The sequence below is a fragment of the Equus asinus genome, chromosome 15 (assembly GCF_041296235.1).
Source record: "Equus asinus isolate D_3611 breed Donkey chromosome 15, EquAss-T2T_v2, whole genome shotgun sequence".
Taxonomy (NCBI): domain Eukaryota; kingdom Metazoa; phylum Chordata; class Mammalia; order Perissodactyla; family Equidae; genus Equus; species Equus asinus.
Genome location: NC_091804.1, coordinates 9,990,448 through 10,010,000, shown reverse-complemented (window position 1 = coordinate 10,010,000; position 19,553 = coordinate 9,990,448). Strand labels below are relative to the sequence as shown.

General features: G+C 37.3%; 1 protein-coding gene across 6 annotated transcripts in view; it reads left to right on the top strand.

Annotated features, from left to right (window-relative positions):
• Positions 1–19,553, top strand: part of MACROD2 (mono-ADP ribosylhydrolase 2) — a 1,879,180-nt gene that overhangs the window by 594,247 nt on the left and 1,265,380 nt on the right. For all 6 annotated transcript variants that reach the window (XM_070485547.1, XM_070485545.1, XM_070485546.1 and 3 more), the window contains exon 5: positions 17,884–18,000. In XM_070485547.1, the coding sequence (XP_070341648.1) occupies positions 17,884–18,000 (117 nt within the window). The remainder of the gene's footprint in view (positions 1–17,883; positions 18,001–19,553) is intronic.

Genomic DNA, 19,553 nt, shown 5'->3' with positions numbered 1-19,553 from the left:
TAATTAAGATGCTTTATTGCATATAGTATTGTCCTTTTTTTCACTGTTGAACAATACATTTTTACTTTCTAAATTCTCCTTTTCCATTACTCAGGATGGGAATTAGATAATTGTTAATTTCACAAAAATCACAATAGATAAAAAAAGAAAACATTGTGTTTTTCTCACATGTGCATCAAATACCAGGGTTCTGGCTCATAAATCAAGAAGAGCACAGAAAGATACAACTGGAGTCCTTCCTAGTTCCAGTGTTACAGCCAAAATCCTGACATTCAGGCATATTTACAAGACCCATGTTTCACTAAACCCTTATGTGCTTTGAGTGGGTTGAAAGGAATGTGAAATAATTTCACAGGACAACTTTTTCAGAAGGCTGGATTAGGAACATGGCATCCTCCTTGAAAGGAAAATCATCTTTGCTTGTATAATAACCATTGCTTTCTTTCTTTTTGGTTAGGCATATAACAACATTGCAAGATTTGCTTTAGAACTTTTGTAGATTGTTATCAACAGTCTAGTTTTGAATGCAAGATTTCCCTGCCTACCGTACAGTTGGAATACCTGTAAGATGTGTTATCCTGACTTGGGACTGAGGCCAGCTCTTGACCCTTTAGATTCCCATCTAAACCAAAACCAGTCAAGAGCATCCCTTATATTAGATAAAATGATAAAGCTACCGATAATCACAACACCCACAATTCAATGAGCATTTACCATGTCCTGAGTGCCTTACATTCTTGATCCAAGCTAATCTCCAAAGCACTCTCAAGGATAAGAATTCTTTTCATTTTGCAAATAAGGAAACAGGCTCAAAAGGGCTAAGCAGCTCACCTAGCATCACAAATAGTGGTAGTGCACCATAAATTTGCCCATCCTATCTGACTCTGGAGCCTGTGCCTTGTTTCACAAAACTTGCCCAAAGTCGGAGGGGTAACAAATGGATACTTGCATGGCTGAGAGAAGTAACATAAGGAAAGCATTAGGATTTCAACTAGACAGCAGATTTTGCTGACTGCAGTAGAATGGAGAAGCACTGAAAACTCCTCTGATATAAAGGCAAAGAACTTTGCTAGGTATCTTAATTATGATATGTAACTCTCATGCCATTTTGTTACAGGCTGTTTTTCTTTATATTTCTATCCACACTGCTCAGTGGTACCTGGCATATGGTATGTTCCTAGAGAGGCTTTGTTAAATAAAAAAGAGAATAAATGAGGTAACAGAACAGTAATTTATATAATAGCATTTTACTGCTATTAGTGACCAGAATTAACTGGTTGAAGAGTTAGGGAGGAATTAGCAGTTAAGACTTCAGGAGCACTTTAATTTTCTTTTCTTTTCATTGTAGTATGGATGAAGGAAGTGGGGGAGGTAGAAGGTTTACAAAGAATTAGAAATGATTCAAAAAATAAAAGGATGCTAAGCCCTGACCTAATGAATTACATTTTTAAGCATTACTTCAATAAAGAAATAAACATATAAAAGTAGTAATTATCTCCTTTTTTCTGTACTCTTTCTGATTGGTTGTATTTTTCTTTTGCTTTCTCCTTAGTTGGAAATGCCTAGTTCCCACAGCTATTACGAATGCTGATTTTATATTACTTAAGTCTCATGGTTTTCTTTTGTTTAATTGTCAAGCCATTCTTACCTAATTTCAATCATACTGAAATAATTTTCATGCTCCTAAATTAGTTATTAGATTTTTTTTCCTCAAGCCATCTTTCCTAGCATAATTAACTTATATATATATCCGTCCTTTGAATTTTATTTTCTCCCACAGCTATTGGGCCTGGTCGTCAAATTCTCTTGGGCGCTTTTATCTCCCCATTCAAAAACACCTCCATTTGTATTCTCCCTGGATTATGAGGTACCATGCACTGCATATGAATTTGGAAGCACCATTTTCTTCAGCCCTCTGGTAATAAAGTTTTTTTTTTTTTTTTATCAGTTCCAATATTCATTTTTGACAGAAACTATCGAAATTATCATTATAGTATTTGCTAAAAGGAGATATGCCTTCTTAAATGTCCTTTTTACAAAACCTAGATTCCTTTTCTACAGGGCCAGAATTAAAACAGGCTGTGAACACAGTCCATGAGGTGTGGTTTCATGGCTCTGCGAAGTCCTCAACTTTCTGCTTCTCTCATTGAGAGTTAAGAACCAAAAATGCACTGCTAAGATTGATGAAGCAATCATGTCCCAAACTGCATTCACATTAATTTCTGGTTTCACAGAACTTAAAATAGGTTAAACCCCCAAATAATAACTTTCTCCAGATATGTATGATGTATATAAATTCTTTATTACTTAGCAAAGAAATACGATAGCATAAAAATAATCGATATTTTCTCTAAAGAGATCATATTTCTAAATTAATTTTTGAGAACATTATTAGCAGGAAAGTTTACAAAGAGTTGGAGACTTTTTGTGTCCTTTGACCTTGGATTCCTGTGCAGCAGAGCAAATTGTCTTCCCCATCCTTCATTACCTTCCATAGAACTGAGTCATTGAAGAATATTTTCAAACAACATCTTATGTTTCCAGACTTTGCTACATTTGCAAACTTAAGGATATTTAAATATTTTAAAATAATTTAGTAAAGAAAAATATTCCATGCAAGTGATGCAGTTAAGTCCAAACACTGTATAATTTACGTCTCTACCATTTGACTTTTGAGTCTTCTTAACATTTCAGTTCCTGAGATTTCATGTGATATACTGATAGTAATTACTAGAGTCTTGTGTGGATGGCGGAAGGATAAAATGTTTTCTTAGTGGGCTCTTTAAAAATCATAGCCTGCAGAGGCAGGATTGCTCCTGTTTCATCCTGACAGGAATGGTGGATTTAATAGGTTCCCCAGAGCTTTTCATCACATTATAACTCTTTCTGTGATGGTCAGTTTTGGGTCCACATTATGTGACCTGACTTTCAACTTGTTTGAACTGCTGTCGGGCTGCTCAGGAATTGAGGGCTACTGGATAGTTCCATTGTTTTCTAATTGAGAAAACAACAATCCTCTGACAAGGTCCAAGATTGTGTTCTTTAGGGCAAAACTGAGTCAGCCTGATACCTGGAAGCATCTTTACCTGCTTAAAGTAAAGTGGCTGGAATGCCTTATCACAATGTAAATCTGTGTTGCTTTGCTCTACAATAACAGTGTGTCTATCTCTTGCCATCGTTCATTCCCTGAGGTTGAAGCTGTTATCACATCAATGATGTTCCCTTCTCAGTTAGCTTGTATCGCTCTTCAGCACTCCTGCAGAAAGCATAATGGCTCCTAAATGTTCTCCCCAGACCCGGTGTGTGGTATTCAAATTAAGGAAGCTCAGACATGTCTGAAAGGAGCTGAAGTATTGCATCTAGCCTTGCCAATCCACTGATTAAAATTCTTGCCAAGTGTTACATTATGCACAGCTTCCTTATTTTGGCTGTAAATTTCATTGCATATTTTTCCAGGATGAGAAAGTTTGTACTTTTTGTTTCATAAGCCCACATAATAAGCACAGCTTTCTTCAAAACCGTTTGAGGTGTTGGATGCATTTGCTATGTTAAATATAGGGCTCCTTTGTGGAGGAAAGCACATGTGGCTTATTTTAACTTCTCCCACAAGCATTTTAGATGGGGCAAAATGGATCTGCTGGGGAAAGAGAAAATAGACATTTTGAGGAGCTGCAGGACTATCCAAGCCATGGCTGTATCTTCTCTGAAGTCTCTTTTCTATGAAGTTGAAGAACAGACAAAACTTTCTTTATTGGCACAGAGGAACCCATTTACCCCTCCCCAACAGCCACCACCACTTGTTCTGCCATAGATTTTTGATTTTTAATGGGTGAGTATGTGAATCGAAAGTTCTCACCAAATAGGCCCTTCTCTAGCCGAAAATTTTGTGAAGTTTTCTTCACATTCAGCTGCCGTTCTGGGGAGAAACTCCCAGTGTCTCAGACAGGGAACAAATAGATTTAGAGAGAGTTTGTGTAGAAAAGGCCATAAAACAGGTGCTTTGGACCTGGTGACCTGGCCTGCATTGGAAAAAGGGAAGCAGATGGAAAGGTTTGCTCCATTTACTTCTGGAGATGTATTTTCCTTTGGCAGCAGCCTTGCAGCCTGTGAGGGTCTGGAGGTGCAGGACTCAACTGACATTAAAACAACATAGGCCCGAGACGTGGGGACCGAATGTCCACTGCAGGTCTGATTAGTACCAGGACCCTCCTGTAGGTTCCACTTGGCAAATTGCTACTTTCATTCCCCAAAGAAATAATTCTAAAATTCTTTCTTCTTTCCTGAGTAGAAACATTCCCTGAAAAAAAATCATCTCAACACTATTTATTTTGAAATATTTTAGATGAGTACATTGAAATGCAACTTTAGTTACAGAAATCACATGACACTATTTATTCTGTTCTCTTACCAGTTTGGGTTAAATTTTTTTTTATGCTCAGCTCTGTTTTGATATATTGTGCTTTTTATTCTCTTTGCGAATTTTTTTACTAAAATATTTCCATGAGAGTTTAGAATTTTAAGGCAAAAATTTCATCCATGCAGGCACATGTATTGGACTTTTTACTGGAAAGTAATAAGGAAATTTCATCGAAATTATAAACTACCATAAGCTTGATTGCGTAGATTTTTTTTCCCACAAAAAAAACAAAAAGAGTCAGATATGAAATACAGGAAAAAAGAACCTTTTCTGAAACATAGTCTTTACGTGAAGTCAAGTTTTTCTTTAATCAGAAAAAAGTCAGAAAGAGAATAATTTTACTGCTTGACAGAATGACCAAAACGTTTTTTGCCTCTAAGTTTTTTCTTCACGTAAAATTACCCCTCCAAGCTCCTTTTGAAAGTAGGTAATGGAAGAAGAGAAAGCCAGTGTTTGGATTGGAGCAGTAAATGCCTTCGTCATGTGTGGACTTTGGAGAGAAGGGCTGCTTGTTGATCTCCTCCCCAGACCTACAGATACGCTGAGTCATTAGTCCTTTTCAAACTCAAGCAGAGTGAGTGGCAAAGAGTTTGCCGAAACAAAGATTCTCTTTTGTGTGTGTCAAAATTTTATATTTTTGCGAATACGTACTCACAGACTTTTGTCATTTTCCTTTAGACGCCCAGGTGAAAGTTCAGAGAGATTTCTTTTTCTGGTCTGAAGATTTCTAATCCTTTATCATCTCACCCAAAACCATTAGCATTTCTTGAAACAGGTGGGAGTATGAACCACAAAATGACATATTCGCTTCTTCGTAGAAAGAAAATGAGGAGAAGAGATTCTATAACACGATTGAAGTTTAAAAGCTGAATTCCTTGAGGAGAGATTACCTTTCTCTGTAGGTCTCATTTTCTGATGAAACAAATGAGGTTGTCTCAGAGGCACCTGTTAATATTGACCTACGTCACCCCTAGTTCTGAACTTGGCTGGGAAGCCACTGAGAAGTTTCTGATGAAAGAGGAAGTATTTAAGTTGACTCACTTCTCATTTCTTGGAAAGGGAGCAGTCTCCCTCCCCCTGTGTCTCTGTGTGACCTGGTCTCTATTCAGAAGACTTCCCCAGAAACAAGGGCACAATCTATGCCTTTCACCGAGGCAAAGTCCCACTCTAGAAGCAGGTCTATTATGGCTGCTCTGAGAATACAGTTATTATTTATTCTTTACTTAAGGTCAAAATTTCCATTAATGCTTAGACCCTATTAACATCAGATTTGAAGATTATTTTGAGGAATTATTCTTCCAAGGGATATAGGGTTAGAACCTGCCTTTTCACATTTCCGTGAGGAGGGTTTATGCTTGGGAGGAGGAATGTGTTTACCCTTGAATAAAAATTGAGTTACGTATTTTTTCTTCCCAAGCAAACTTCCCACATTTACCAAAAAAGGCTGTCTTACTGAGCTGTTGAGGCACCAGCTAATACATCATTTTCTGGAAAATCACTGTCATCTCTGATGGCAAATTTACCCCTCATTCAGACTGTCTCTGTGGACTTCAGAGAAATATGATCCTCACACTCTTCTCCAGATTCTTTAGTAGCATCTCCCCTTAGTAAATCCAGTCTTATTACTCATGGACATATCCCTCCCTCCTGAGAGCTGATGAAATATGAGCCATCTGAAGGTCACATGGCTGCCAGACTGGCACATTCTAGGTTCTTCTAGCTGCCATTGCCCTGGCCCCCCCAGTGAACTCTTGAGAGTGTGGCCTACTGTGTTGTTCCCTTTCCCATGTTTTGTCAGCTCAGAATTTCCCAGTGATTAATACTTTTATAATGATCAAAGGGAAGTTCCTTACCTAGAATTTCAAGGAACATGTCTCAGCTACATTAAAATATACACCTACAACATTTTAAAATGACTTTAGTCTCCAAGTTACAGAAGCCCCATCCCCACCCCAGATAGTGGCTTACATAAGACATATGCTTATTAATAAAATATGTTTTCTTTCATTGAATGAGAAGCAGTTCAAGGCTAATGTGAAACCTCCACAGATGCCATTAGAGATTCAGGCACCTACCAGCTCTTCTTTCTACCATACCAGAATGTAGCCTTTATGGTCAAACTCACCAGATCGCTACTGAAGTCTGACCATGAGGTTTTAGCCTCATGCAGGAAGGCAGAAGAATGGGAAAGCCAAATAATAATAATAATAATAATAAATTGGTTACTCATATCTTTTTCACCTTTGAATTAGCTGCTGGCAAGTATAGATTGTTAGTTGGGCATATAGCCACCCCAGTCAATATAGGGATTCTGTAAGTAGGGAAAATGAGAACTGGTAGTTGGTAGGCAATCAGTAATTTATGTCACCATGACATTTTCTTTGGTTAAGGATTTTTTTTTTTTTTTAGAGAGCATAGATATGTGAAAGAAAATGCATAGGTTAGATCTTAAAATAATTTTTTTTTCCATGAAGTTAACATCAACTAAATATATCTTTATCATAATCTGATCAGGATTTCAATCAACTTTACTTTCTCTCAAAACTAAGGATGAGATAGAGGTCATTGATTCATATTTTTTCTGAGAAAAATTTTGGGAATTCTATTGTAATTATTTCTGAGAAGCACTGTTTTCCTTACTTGGTAATTCAAATTCAACAAGAGAAACAAAAATCTCTTTTTTTTTTTAACATAAGCACAATTAGTTAGATCTTTGATTCTAGGAGATGAAAGTGTCTCTTGATTTTTAAAGATCAATCTCTAGGCTTTTGGATTAGAGATGAGGAAAGCTAGGTATGTGACCCATAGCTGCAAATTGCTGCAGATTCCTGAGCTAAGAAATGTGTAAATGTTTATTCTATTACATGTATCATCCTCTGCTAGGATCACAACCCAAATCTCATCATCAAATTGACCAGCAAGATCAAGAGATTCAGAACAGAAGTTAATTTTTAAGCCAGCCCAAGGTTGTTTCAAATAGGTGAATTCCTTGGATCTGTGAAGCTTCAAGATGTGGATCTCCTTGTCATTGTGTTGTATTTTCTCACAGATATTTCTTCTCTTCCCGAGAGGGAACACTGGTGTTATTCAGTACCTGGCACATAAATCTTTCATGCAGGCTATATGTGACCTCTACTGGAAACAACTTTCGACCTGATGACTTTAGCTATATTGTCTTTCTTCCCCAAGAGTTTAGGACAGCTATTTAACCTTGTTACCTTGTGTCTTCACTTGAGAGTGAATTATTGCTTTGTATCATTTCTGATGATGATGGCTAAGTATTTCAGTTATCTCTTCTGTGTAACAAACCACTCCCAAAGTTTAGTGTCTTAAAACAATAACTATTTATATAACTCATAATTCTATGGGTTCACCATATACTAGACAGTTCTTCTCATCTTTGCTGAGCTCCCTCATGTGTTTGTGATCAGTTGCAAGGAAAGTTGAGTGCTGGCTAGTCTCGGATGGCCTCAGCTAAGGTAGCTTATCTCTGTTCCACATGCTCTCTTATCCTTCGGCATGCTGGCCTGGACTTGTTCACATGGGAGCTGAGCAGGGTCCCAAGAGAGTAAGCAGAAGCATGAAAGGCCTCTTGAGGCTTAGGACTAGGACTGTCACAGAGTCACTTCTGCCTCATTCTGTTGGCTAAAGGAAGTTGTAAGATCAGCCTAGGTTAATGGGATGGTGAAACAGATTCCATCTCTTGATGGGAGAAGCTGTAGAGTCACATTGCCAAGGACATGGACACAGAGCCAGGGATAATTGCTGCAATATTCTGTGCAGCAATTGCTGTGGTAGAAAGATCTACCACACTAGGATTCTTTGAGTACTTATACAGACACTGCATAAGCTAAGCACTGTACAAATGTTACCTCATTCAATTCTCATAAAAATCCTACAAGGTAGGTACTAATATTATACCCGTTATATAGATGCAGAAACTCTCAGTGACAGAGACTGGCAGTTTGCTTCTAGAGCACTCTTAATCACCACATCTGTTGACTCCAAGTTTTTTCAACTGTGCAGCTCTTTCAGTACAAATTTTTTGAGTGTGCACCCATATGTATGTGTATGTTTACTTATAAATAGTATACAAGTACTACTGTCAATGTATATGTTAAATGTCAGTAAACTTGAACTTCGTAAATATTAATAAAAGTTTGAATATATTCTTCCATCCCCCATAATGATATCTTGTGGCCTTACCTTGGAGACCATGCACCAAGGACCTCTTCAAGCCCATGGCATTTCATGATTACCACATCTGTCTTTGAGTGAAGCAGTATTTAATCAAAATCTTACGTGCAACTGGAGTTCAGTTCTAGTTCCAGTTAATATTACCAGCTTTAAATGCAAACTTTTAGGGGCAGAGACTCTTTGGATATTCGATTAGGATGAGTGGAGGGAAGATGAGAACATGGCGTTAATTAAATTTCAAGAGATTTTCTGATTCATAAGAGCCAGGACTCATGATTTTGTGTATCCAGTGAAAGCTCAGATTACTCACCACAGACTCATCTACTTGCTCCTCTCTGGAACTTTGCTAAGAAAGCAAGATAGTCTGGAGGAGTGATTCTCCAAGTTCTCAATTTGCAGTGTGCATCTGTATTATCTGTGGAGATTATTATACGCAGGATCTAGAGTCCCACTGCCTGAGAGACTGATTCTGTAGATTTGGAGTTAGGTCTTGGAATCCACATTTTTATCAGGCTCCCCAGGTGATATTTACCACACCTTGAAAGCCATAAACTTGAACTCATATCAGCTACTTAACAGGCAGATGACCTTAGACATCTATTCTTGTTGAGTTTCTTCAGCTATAAAACGGGAAAAGTAATAAAGCCCAAGACCACCTGACACAATTGTTTTGAGAATTAAATATGTGGCAATTTTGTCAAAGGGCTTTAAAAAATGTAACACATTAACTTGTGATATATTCCCAAAAGGTTTGTTGATCTATTAAAAGATGTATGTTCCATACTAATATATTTTGTACATTGTTGATTATTTTTTATTTTAGTGAAAACATGGTTCTGAGCCCTTCTGTCCTATTTTCTTCATTTCCAAGGAAAGGGACCATGGTTTATACTCTGCGTTATTAGAGAGTAGGGATTAAGAACACAGACTTTCAGTTCAGGCAAACATGGGCTCTGACCACAGCTTCTACATGATCTTGCATCAATTCCTTACCTTCTATTTCTTACTTGTTAGGTAGTCATCCTAATAGATCCTACCTGTTAAAAATTCTCATAATGATTAAATGTAATAGCATAACCAGCATTTATTGCATATGTGCTGCATGCCAGGCATTAGTTAAAGTACGTGCCATGTGATAACTAATTTATTCACAAACACCCTTAATTTTGAATAGAGGTCCTATGAGGGTCCCCATTTTACAAATGAGAAAAATAAAAGCATCGTAAGCTAAAATGGTGGCACTAGGACTCAAACCTCTGCCTCTGACTCCAGGAGGATCCTCTTTCCACTTTGCAACACTGCTTTTTATAAGGTGAAAGCTTACAAGTCACTTAGCACACCAGAAGCCACACAGAAAATCTTCAAAAGATGTGACATATTATTATCATTATTTGATTCCCTCACAGCTTTTTGAAGAATGCTTTGTACAAGGTAGTTGTTTTATAAATTTATGTTGATTTGATTTGGAAAGAACGCTGTTGTATCCTCTTGGGCTTCTAAGAGGTATATTCAATGACAGAGCCTCTTATTTTTCAGGCTAATATGATTTGTGTGGCTGCTTTTAGATTAAGTTACTGCCTTTTATTTACCAAAGAAGATTAAATGAATATGTGCAGTTCTAAGAACTTCAAAATCCCCCTTGCTAAAAACTGTTTATAAAATTGTCTTTGTAAGACAAGGAAGAGACCTCATAGGGCCAGTTTCTAAAATAACTGGATTTCACTAAATGGTGCTTTTAGTGTTTTTCACAACGTGCATTCAGAACTCTTTCCTGGTTCTGTTTTTGCTAGCTCTTCACTGCCATGGTGTCTGATGGATTCCTGGTCAGTGCTTTGTGGCTTGCTTTTTCTTTCTTGTTTTCAGGATCAATCGTTCATTTGTTTATAAAGTGAGGAGCTTTACCTGAGGAATACCAGAGAGACAGCTTGGAATCTGTGGGATAAAATAAGTCTTATGTCAGAAAAATTGATATGGTTTCATGTCCCATCTCTTTTGTCTTTATTTTAGCTATTTAAATAGTAGGATAAGACTATCCTATAAAAAACATTCTCAAACTCTAAACCCCAAGGTGATATTGACAAAAGTGAAACACAATTTCCCCAAGCACAGCAGAAACCCATCTTTCTACCCTACCCTCAGACAGTCTAATTCTCTAGGCTATAGTGTAAGGAAACCTAAATAAGATGGCCTAATTAACAGGCTGAAATCTTCTGAATTTAGCCTTTGTTAGATAACTGGAAGAAATATGCTGGGAGTCAAAGGCCCGTGCCTTAGTTAATCATCTTAGTTAATCAAAATGCCTGCAAGCATTTTGTCCTTGTCAGGATGGTAAATGACAGGTGTGTAAGTACAACAGAACGCCTGGTCTTTGGATGAAGCTTCAGCCAGACTTCCCTTAGCCGTGATGAAGAGCAGCCCCATGAGTGACCTCAGTGATCACTCCATTACTAGCTGACCATACCAGAGGCAGTTTCTAGGCAGTCCTTGGCCCTTACCTTCTATTAGTCCATTTTCAATCACAAAGTAGGAGGAAAAGATATTTGAATGAATAAGATAGGCTGGCTTTGCTGGTCACTGAGTCCTCACAATCTAGCATGATCGTGGACTCTGAGGCATACCTAAGGGAATGAATTTGGCCCAGATGATATATTCATTCTAGTAGTAAAAACTGAATATTTTGCATAAAAGTTCAAAAAATAGCAATAATCAAGCTGGATGAAAATCACCATTATAGTATTTACAACAGAAGTAAATGTATTAGTCAAGACAAACTGCTGTCACAATCATCCTGAAATCTCAGTGGCTTTATCTATCACTTGATTCACCGTCCAGTGCGGGAAGTAGAGGTCCTGTGGAGCTTTCTTCCACACAGTCATTTAGGGATTCAGGCACTTTCCTTTTTGTGCTTTACTATCTCCTGGGGCATTGGAGTCCTGCACCGGATCCTCTGCTTTCAGCCTGCAGACAGTGAAAGATCATGTGGAAGACTGTGTGCAGGATTTTTAGGGATTGGACATAGAAGTAATTACATCATTTATACTCAAACTCCTTTAATCAGAACTCAGTCTCATGACTCCACTCACACTCCTTTAAACAGAGCTCAGTCTCATGACTCCACATAACTACAAGGGAGGCTGAGAAGTGCTGTCCAGCCATGTGCCCAGGAAGAAAAATAAATGGGCTTTGGAGAACATATTTATTTATGGAGCTTAGTTGTCTTTTTTTTCCCTATAGTATATATTTCTTTGGTAGGATAAAAGGCATAGATAGTCCTGTTAGTCTCTGGAAAATTGTTTTCAACTTTCCTTTCTCTTTCAGACTTTTGATTTTTTTTTTTTTCCAATTGCAATTAGGGTTAGACATTTCGGATCAGACTGAATACATTCTGTGTTAGGCTGAGTGTTGACGCTTGGTCCTCCATCCCCTCCCACCCTGGGATTGAGGGTAAGAGAGAGGGTCAAAGTGCTACTGTGTTGAATCTCATTTCTTGCCACTATCAACTTGCTGCCTTTTTAGCCTGACCATCAGGGAAACTAAAGGAGCAGGTTTTCTTCAAGGCTGCACCAGACCTAAGGGAAGTGGATGACTTTTCAGATTCTGTGAATTGTTAACACTTTTAATATGGAAACTTGTTACTAAAAAAAAAAAGAAAAGAAAAGAAAAAAGGGGCTGGCCTGGTGGTGCAGCAGTTAAGTGTGCACATTCCACTTTGGCGGCCCTGGGCTCACCGATTTGGATCCCCAGTGTGGACACGACACCGCTTGGCAAGCCATGCTGTGGTAGGCGTCCCACATATAAAGTAGAGGAAGATGGGCATGGATGTTAGTGCAGGGCCAGTCTTCCTCAGCAAAACGAGGAGGATTGGCAGTCGATGTTAGCTCAGGGTTAATCTTCCTCAGGAAAAAAAAAAGGAAACTTGTTACTAGATTTGTGACTACCACCTTGTGGCTATGTATTTAACTTTACTTTTTAATATCTGATTCTTTGGCTTTACAGTAGCCTGACCACTTCCTCAATATTATTTTTTAAAAAACAAAGCTATGCTACTTTTCCTCACAAATTTGATTGCCTTTAATTCAACTAAGCACCTACAACAAGTCAGTTATGAAGATAGCTGGGGATATAAAAAAGAATAAGTCACCTCCTGTGCCCTCAAGGGGCTGAGAGACGAAGGGAGGAGACAGACTTTTCAGCAGATAAACATTCTTCTGTGTTTATGTAATAACTATAAAACAGTTTATAAATATGAAAATAAGAGTACAAACCAAAATATTATGGGAACATAAAGAGACATTATTTTGTCCTCTAAAGGTTGTGAGTAGTTTTTTAGAGGGGAAAACATTTGAACTTGAAATGAAGTTGAAAAATGAGAAGGACCTCGCTAGGCAGAAAAGAAAAGGGTAGCTGGATACCCTGTGTACAGAGTACTTTGCAAAGAAGTCATGGTGTGTTGAGGGAAAGGTGAGGATTTATGTGTGTCTAGATCAGAAGATGTGAAGAGAAAGAGTGGGATAATGTGAGGTTGGGAGGGCAAGTTGTAACCACATTTGTGAAAGGTCCAAAAGACTATAATTTGGAATTAAGAGTTTTCTAATATATGGGGAACAGCGAACATTACTAGTAGGGAAGTGATAAAATCAGATTTGCATTTTAGGAAAATAAGTCTAGCAAAAGAATTGGCAACAGATTAGTGAATTTTAAACACTCATGTTGAGTTTGTGCATATGGAGATATCCCTTTTTTTCCTTTCAAAGACATAACAATACTTTTAAGCACAGAATTTATACAAGAGATATTACCATTGCCTTTTCCTCTCACACACTTCTTCTACAGGCCACAAATAGAGCTCTGAAAAAACATGAGATCATGTTTTAATCCATCAAAAATGTGTATACTTCCAGCTTCTGATAATGACAGAATAGCTTGTGTCAGATTAGCCTTCCCACCAATAGTAATTATAAATCCTTGACAAAATAGCAAAGCAATAGCAGAAAGTGTTTATTGGCACTAGAGAGCAACTAAAAGCAGGCTGGAACCTTTGAAAGAAGGAAACCACATTGGGTGAGATTTGTGTTTAAATAGCTTTGACCCTGAGGACCCTCTCTACCCCAAATAGAAGTAGCTGGTAGGGCTCAAACAGAAAGCAATAGTTTTATCGGCTTTAGTAATCAAAAGACTGAATTCAGCCTTGCCAGTAAGACTAGGAATTGAGATGAGGATCCCAGAAGGGAGAGAGTCACAGAGAGGGGAGCCACACAGGAAAATATGACCCAGAGTCATGCAAAAAATCAGTCACTATAAACAGATTCATAGCTGACCTATATACTGGAACTGGCAGACAGGGACTTTAAAATCACTATGTGAAATGTTAAGGCATTTACATGAAAAGAAGGATATAATGGGTGAGGACGTGAGAAATTTCATGAAAACTGTAAGAAAAAAACCAAATGAAAATCTCAAGAACTGAAAGAATAAAATACCCAAAGTTTTTTTAAAAATTGGATGGAACTAATAGCAGATTTAACACAACTCAGTAATAAAAAGACAATAAAAATTAGCAAAAGACATGAGCAGTCACTTCCAAAAAGAATATGTATAGATGGCCACCAAGCTCTTGGCAAGATACATTATCATTAGTCATCAGGGAAGTGTAAATTGAAATCACATTAGGAGACCCCTTTATATCCACCAGAATTGCTGAAATTAAAAAGACGGACACCACCAAAGGACTGCCACAATGTAACTCTCATGCATACGTTGCTGGGTGCATATGTAAATTGGTATAATTACCTGGGAAAACTGTATGTTAGTTCTTTATAAAGTAAAACCCAGCAATTTTACTCATCGATGTTTGTCTAATGGAAATGAAAACATATAGCCACAAAAGGACTTGCGTAAGTGTGAAGATTTATTCATAATAACTAAAAACTGTAAATACTCCAATGTGCATTCACAGATGAATGGATAAAAAAAATTATGGTATGTTCAACAATGGAATATTACTCAGGAATAAAAAGGAATGAAGTACTAATGCATGCAACAACACAGATGAATTTCAAAAATATGCTGAGTGAAAGAAGCTATTCCCCTGCCGCAAATCTCTTATATGAAGTCTGAAGTTATATAAGAGGCAAAACTTAGCTGCAGTGATTGAAATCAGAAAACGAGCTCCTGCTGGGTGGGGAGAAGGGAAATTGGATGGAAAGGGCACAAGAGAACTTTTTGGGTTGATGGAAATGTTTTGTATCTTTACTGACATCATGTTACGAGTGTATACATTTGTTAAAATTCATCAACGCTGTACTTAAAACCTGTGCATTTGATTGTATGTATATTACAACTCATAAGTAGAATTGATGAAAATTAAAAAGTAATGTAATATAGTGGTTCAACATGCCACATGCAGGAATTGAGGTAAGACTGCCTGAATTCAAGTCTTGAAGGCAGTGAATTATAATGGTTAAGACCATAGTTGCTACATCAGACAAATCTGGGGTTTTGCATCATATTGCCAATATTTTGTGAATGTATGCAAGTTATTAACCTGTTCTAAACTCCTATAAAATGAAAATGATAAAATTAGTATCTATATTATACGGTTTTCCTCAGTATAGTGCCTGGCACATGGATGCACTCAGTACATTTGAGCTGCAGTCATTATTATTAAATAATTCTCCAGCTAGACTTTCATTGCCCCATTGCAGTCATGAATGCTGGTATAACCATGAAGATTTTGAGAATTAGATTCATACAAACTGCATTAGGCTGTAATCTAAATAATGCAGACAATATGTGACTGCATATGACTAAGTACACTAGCAAATCCTATTTTAGTTATCCACTTCAAACTAAGTAACTAATTATCTCTTTGCCGAGAAAAAATGTTTACTTTAAAATACTTTTCTTTAAGCTCTTGCAAAAAATTTTTTGAACATAGAAAAATTAGAACCTAATTTTTTCCCTCGTAGTCTCACCCTCTGTTTCCAAACCCATAATTACTTTTTATATTTTGATGTATATCTTTCCAGCACATATACATGTATATACATACATATATTTACATGGGTGTATATATACATGTGTATAAGTGTGTATGTATAACTTGGTAAACAAAATTAGGACTATACTGTATATACTCTTTTATCCTGGCATTTCACTTAGAAGTCTTTTCATGTTTAGGACTCTATTTACATGGAGTTGGCACATTCTTTTTAACAGCTGCATAATAGTCCATTGCATTGATGGACTTTTATTTATTTAACTAGCTCTCTACTTATCAGAGTAATGCCAAGTTTTCACTATTATAAACAACTTTGACATCTTTGTACCTACTTTTATCTTTTGTACTTCTGTTAATTATTTCATAGAATAAATTCAAAAATGTAAAATTGCTAGGTGAAAGAGTTCGAACAAAATTTATTAACCTTGTTTTGTAAGAGAAAAATTATATGTATGAGTGTGTGTGTGCATAAAGAGTGAAAGAATGAGCATCAGAATGTTGAAGAGTTCTCTGGGTGGTGGAGTAAATGATGGCTTTTATGTTCTTCTTGCTTCTCTATTTTTTTCATTTTTGAATAAGAAAAATTGTTTTAAAATAACATTTTAAAACTTACACAAAATTTCCACTTAAGGAGTTTGGGATAACCACCATTAATGGGGCACATGACACTGTAGTAAGCACTATATTGGTGCCTTTCACGCATTGTGTTATTCAAAGTCCATGCGCAACCATGTGAGGTAGTGCCGTTGTTAGTTCTGATTTCTAAGGAAACAGGGGCTTGGGCTTCATATGGCTGGTAAAGGTAGAGTCTGGATTTCAATCTAGGTTTTCTGAAATACTGTAGTCTAGAATAGTCTAGAATGAGTTCATTTTGTTGTGAAGGTCTTTGAGGACGAGATTCATTCTCAAACTTTACAGCTATGCAAATGATGGTATAGTAAAGCCCAGACAAGCTTGTTTCCGTCTGAGACTTGTTCAGCCAAAAGTGATGTCTTCATGTCAGTCAGTGGTAGCAGAAGCCACTTGGTCGTTAGATAAGTTATATGTTCCTCGCTGACAATCTCCTGTCTAATATAAAACTTCCTCTGGAAATAATAATAGTAGCAATAATAAAAAGCAGTGATCAATTACACAGTATTGTGGACTGTGGAAAGAGAGGAGCTCTTCAGACTGCTAATATCCTGGCCTGTTTTCACATCCCAGATTACTATTACTCTCTCTTTCTGTCTCTTTACCCTTTGTTTTGCAATCTTGCATTTGCTTGTAAAGGGCCCATTCAATAAGAACTAAGAACCCAAGTTCTCAATTTCCTAATTTTTGTGCATAATGATCTTTTGGTCTTCCACCTGTCCACTCACCCCCAATCTAGTCATATACAGTTTTAATTTCCAATGACATCAGATTTGTGTTTTTAAAAGGTGATTCTCACTGTAAAGGCCAGCCATGAGGGTGGGGCGGGCAGGATGACAGGCCCAAGAGCTGCTTGGACCTGAGGTTGGTGAAGGGCAGATAGCCTGTTCATATAGCAGAGCTAGAGCAGCAGCAGGAGCAGTTCTGTTTTAATCCCTGTCAAGTGAGGGAGGGGCGGTCTTATGGGCCTTTATCAAGACCTAAACTACGCTTGTCCATCATCTAGTGCCCTAGCAGATACCCTGCAGAAACACAATTGTATTTGTGTCATGCTGTTGTGGGGAGAAGGAACTCAGAGGTCTGGCTCTTGTTTTGATAGCTTTAATTCTACTCTTTCAGTTTTGAGGTGAGTACAAATGTTCCAGAGTGCCTTTCTCACTTTCTTCTCAACATTTTTTCTTCTATAACCTGTGGTGTGTTGGAGGCAACACTTACCAGCTCGGGAGATAGAACTATTAACGTTTCTTCCCAACCCTATGTTTAATGACATCAAGTTGATAGTTTGAAACTGGACATGGTGGGGATATTTACAGAATTGAAATTGGAAAATTCTACAAATCGGGAACTCCCCCACCCCATGAGGACCTGTTGTTTAGCATTTGGCATCACATTACTTCTATAATCCTTCTACTTCTGCTCAGCACACAAACCAAACACACACATACATCCGCAGAGAGAGAGAGAGACTGAGAGAGAGAGAAACGCGGTGTTTGAGGGATTGGACACCATGGGTTTTCTTCCATGGGGCTATGGTGATCGCCAAGAGGAAAATATTGAGTTTCTTTTCTCTTCCTATCTCGAGTTTTGTGTTTATTTCCAAAAGACCAATTATGGGCTAACTTTTTTCTTTCTCCCTTAGTGGATGGCTGTATTCACAGAGCAGCTGGTCCCTGTTTGCTAGCTGAATGTCGTAACCTGAATGGCTGTGATACTGGACATGCAAAAATCACATGTGGCTATGACCTGCCTGCAAAATGTGAGTACAACTCTTTTGAACACTGTTTCAGAATCAGATGAGCACTCTTGTTTTATTCCTCAAGTGCATAAATGGAAAAGGAAATGATAGCAGTGATATTTAATTAAATGCGCTTATAATAAGATTTTATACATGGCAATAAAATGTGTCTTCAAAATATGTCTCCAAATATATATATATATATGTATGATGCTTAACTCTAGGTGATTTTTGTTCAGATCTTTGACAGAGTGTCTCTGAAACAGAAATAAAAATATGAGCAAAATATACATTATAATATTTAAGTGCTACAGAGTGACAGCTTCTGGAAATGATGGCAATTTCTTATTTCTTATTCAGGTTTCTTGATTGTGAATGTGTTTAGAGCAAAGGAGATCAAAGTGATGTATTGTGTTTTCAGCTGCCGTGTAAAGGCTGATTGGCAATTACAGCCAAGGCATCTGTCACACTTTGCTTTCAGGAAAAGCCAATGGAATGTGGTTGTCAGTGTGAGAATGTATTTGCTCTTTAATTGTGGAATGGTCAAAATTTCCATTATATTTGAATAGAGAGAAGTATTGCATTTGATTGACCTTGTTGCTTAGTCATTTAGCCAACTGGGTAGGGTGGTGTGGAATAAAAATACTAAGAGAGAAGCTAGTTAAAGGAACAGGCTTTTTATCACACAATCTTCAGGGCCTTGGGGGTGAAGGTAGAGGGTTTCATTGCACCATTGAGGTGTGCATTGATCTGGAAATTGGGAAACCAATTAATTGTTTATTCTACTCACCTGCTTCTCATGATACTGTCTGGGTCTGTGAATACGTTTTATGTAAAAGTGAAGTTGGTTTTGTTTTTGTTTTAACAGTGGAGAAAATGTGACTAAAAAAATTGCAACACAATCTGTAGGATACTCTTTGGGCTCTGTATAGACAGGTTGTGTATGAATGAATTTTCCATGTATATGTGTGAATGGAGAGACAGTGTATTATCTTTTAAAGATTGCTTCGAAGTGTGTTTAAATATGAGGACTTTTAGTAAATAGTAATATATTAAAATGGTATTTTTCTTTATAAACATGATAATACTGCATTCTATATTCCTCACAGTGGGTTGCCAGTGAAAATATATCAACTACATACTATTTAAGTTTTCCTTTAATGACTTCTCATTTTTCTTTCTTTGTTGATGTTTTTACCTTGTGTGAAAGAGTCAAATCATGTGTCAAATGGTCTCTCACTCCCACTTGGAATATATATTTATGTCAAATAAAGCTCCTTGTGTACAGTAGTATTTAGAGCAATTCTCCCTTTGACTCAGAGAACCTGAATATTAAAAGTGATTTCCCTTTCCAGGACTATATGGGTCTATATTTACAAATATTGGTCACTCTCTGTTTTTTGGTTTTTTGGTTTTTTTTTTTCAGATTGGGAATAAGATTTAATCTAAAAGTGTCTCTGTCATGCATTTCTTGACATGCGCTTTTGAGTATTATTCTTCCATTCAAAAAGCTTGCAGGATGGGTGAGAATTAAAGACGCAAGGCTGTTGAATAAGCTAGTGTCTTATATTCCG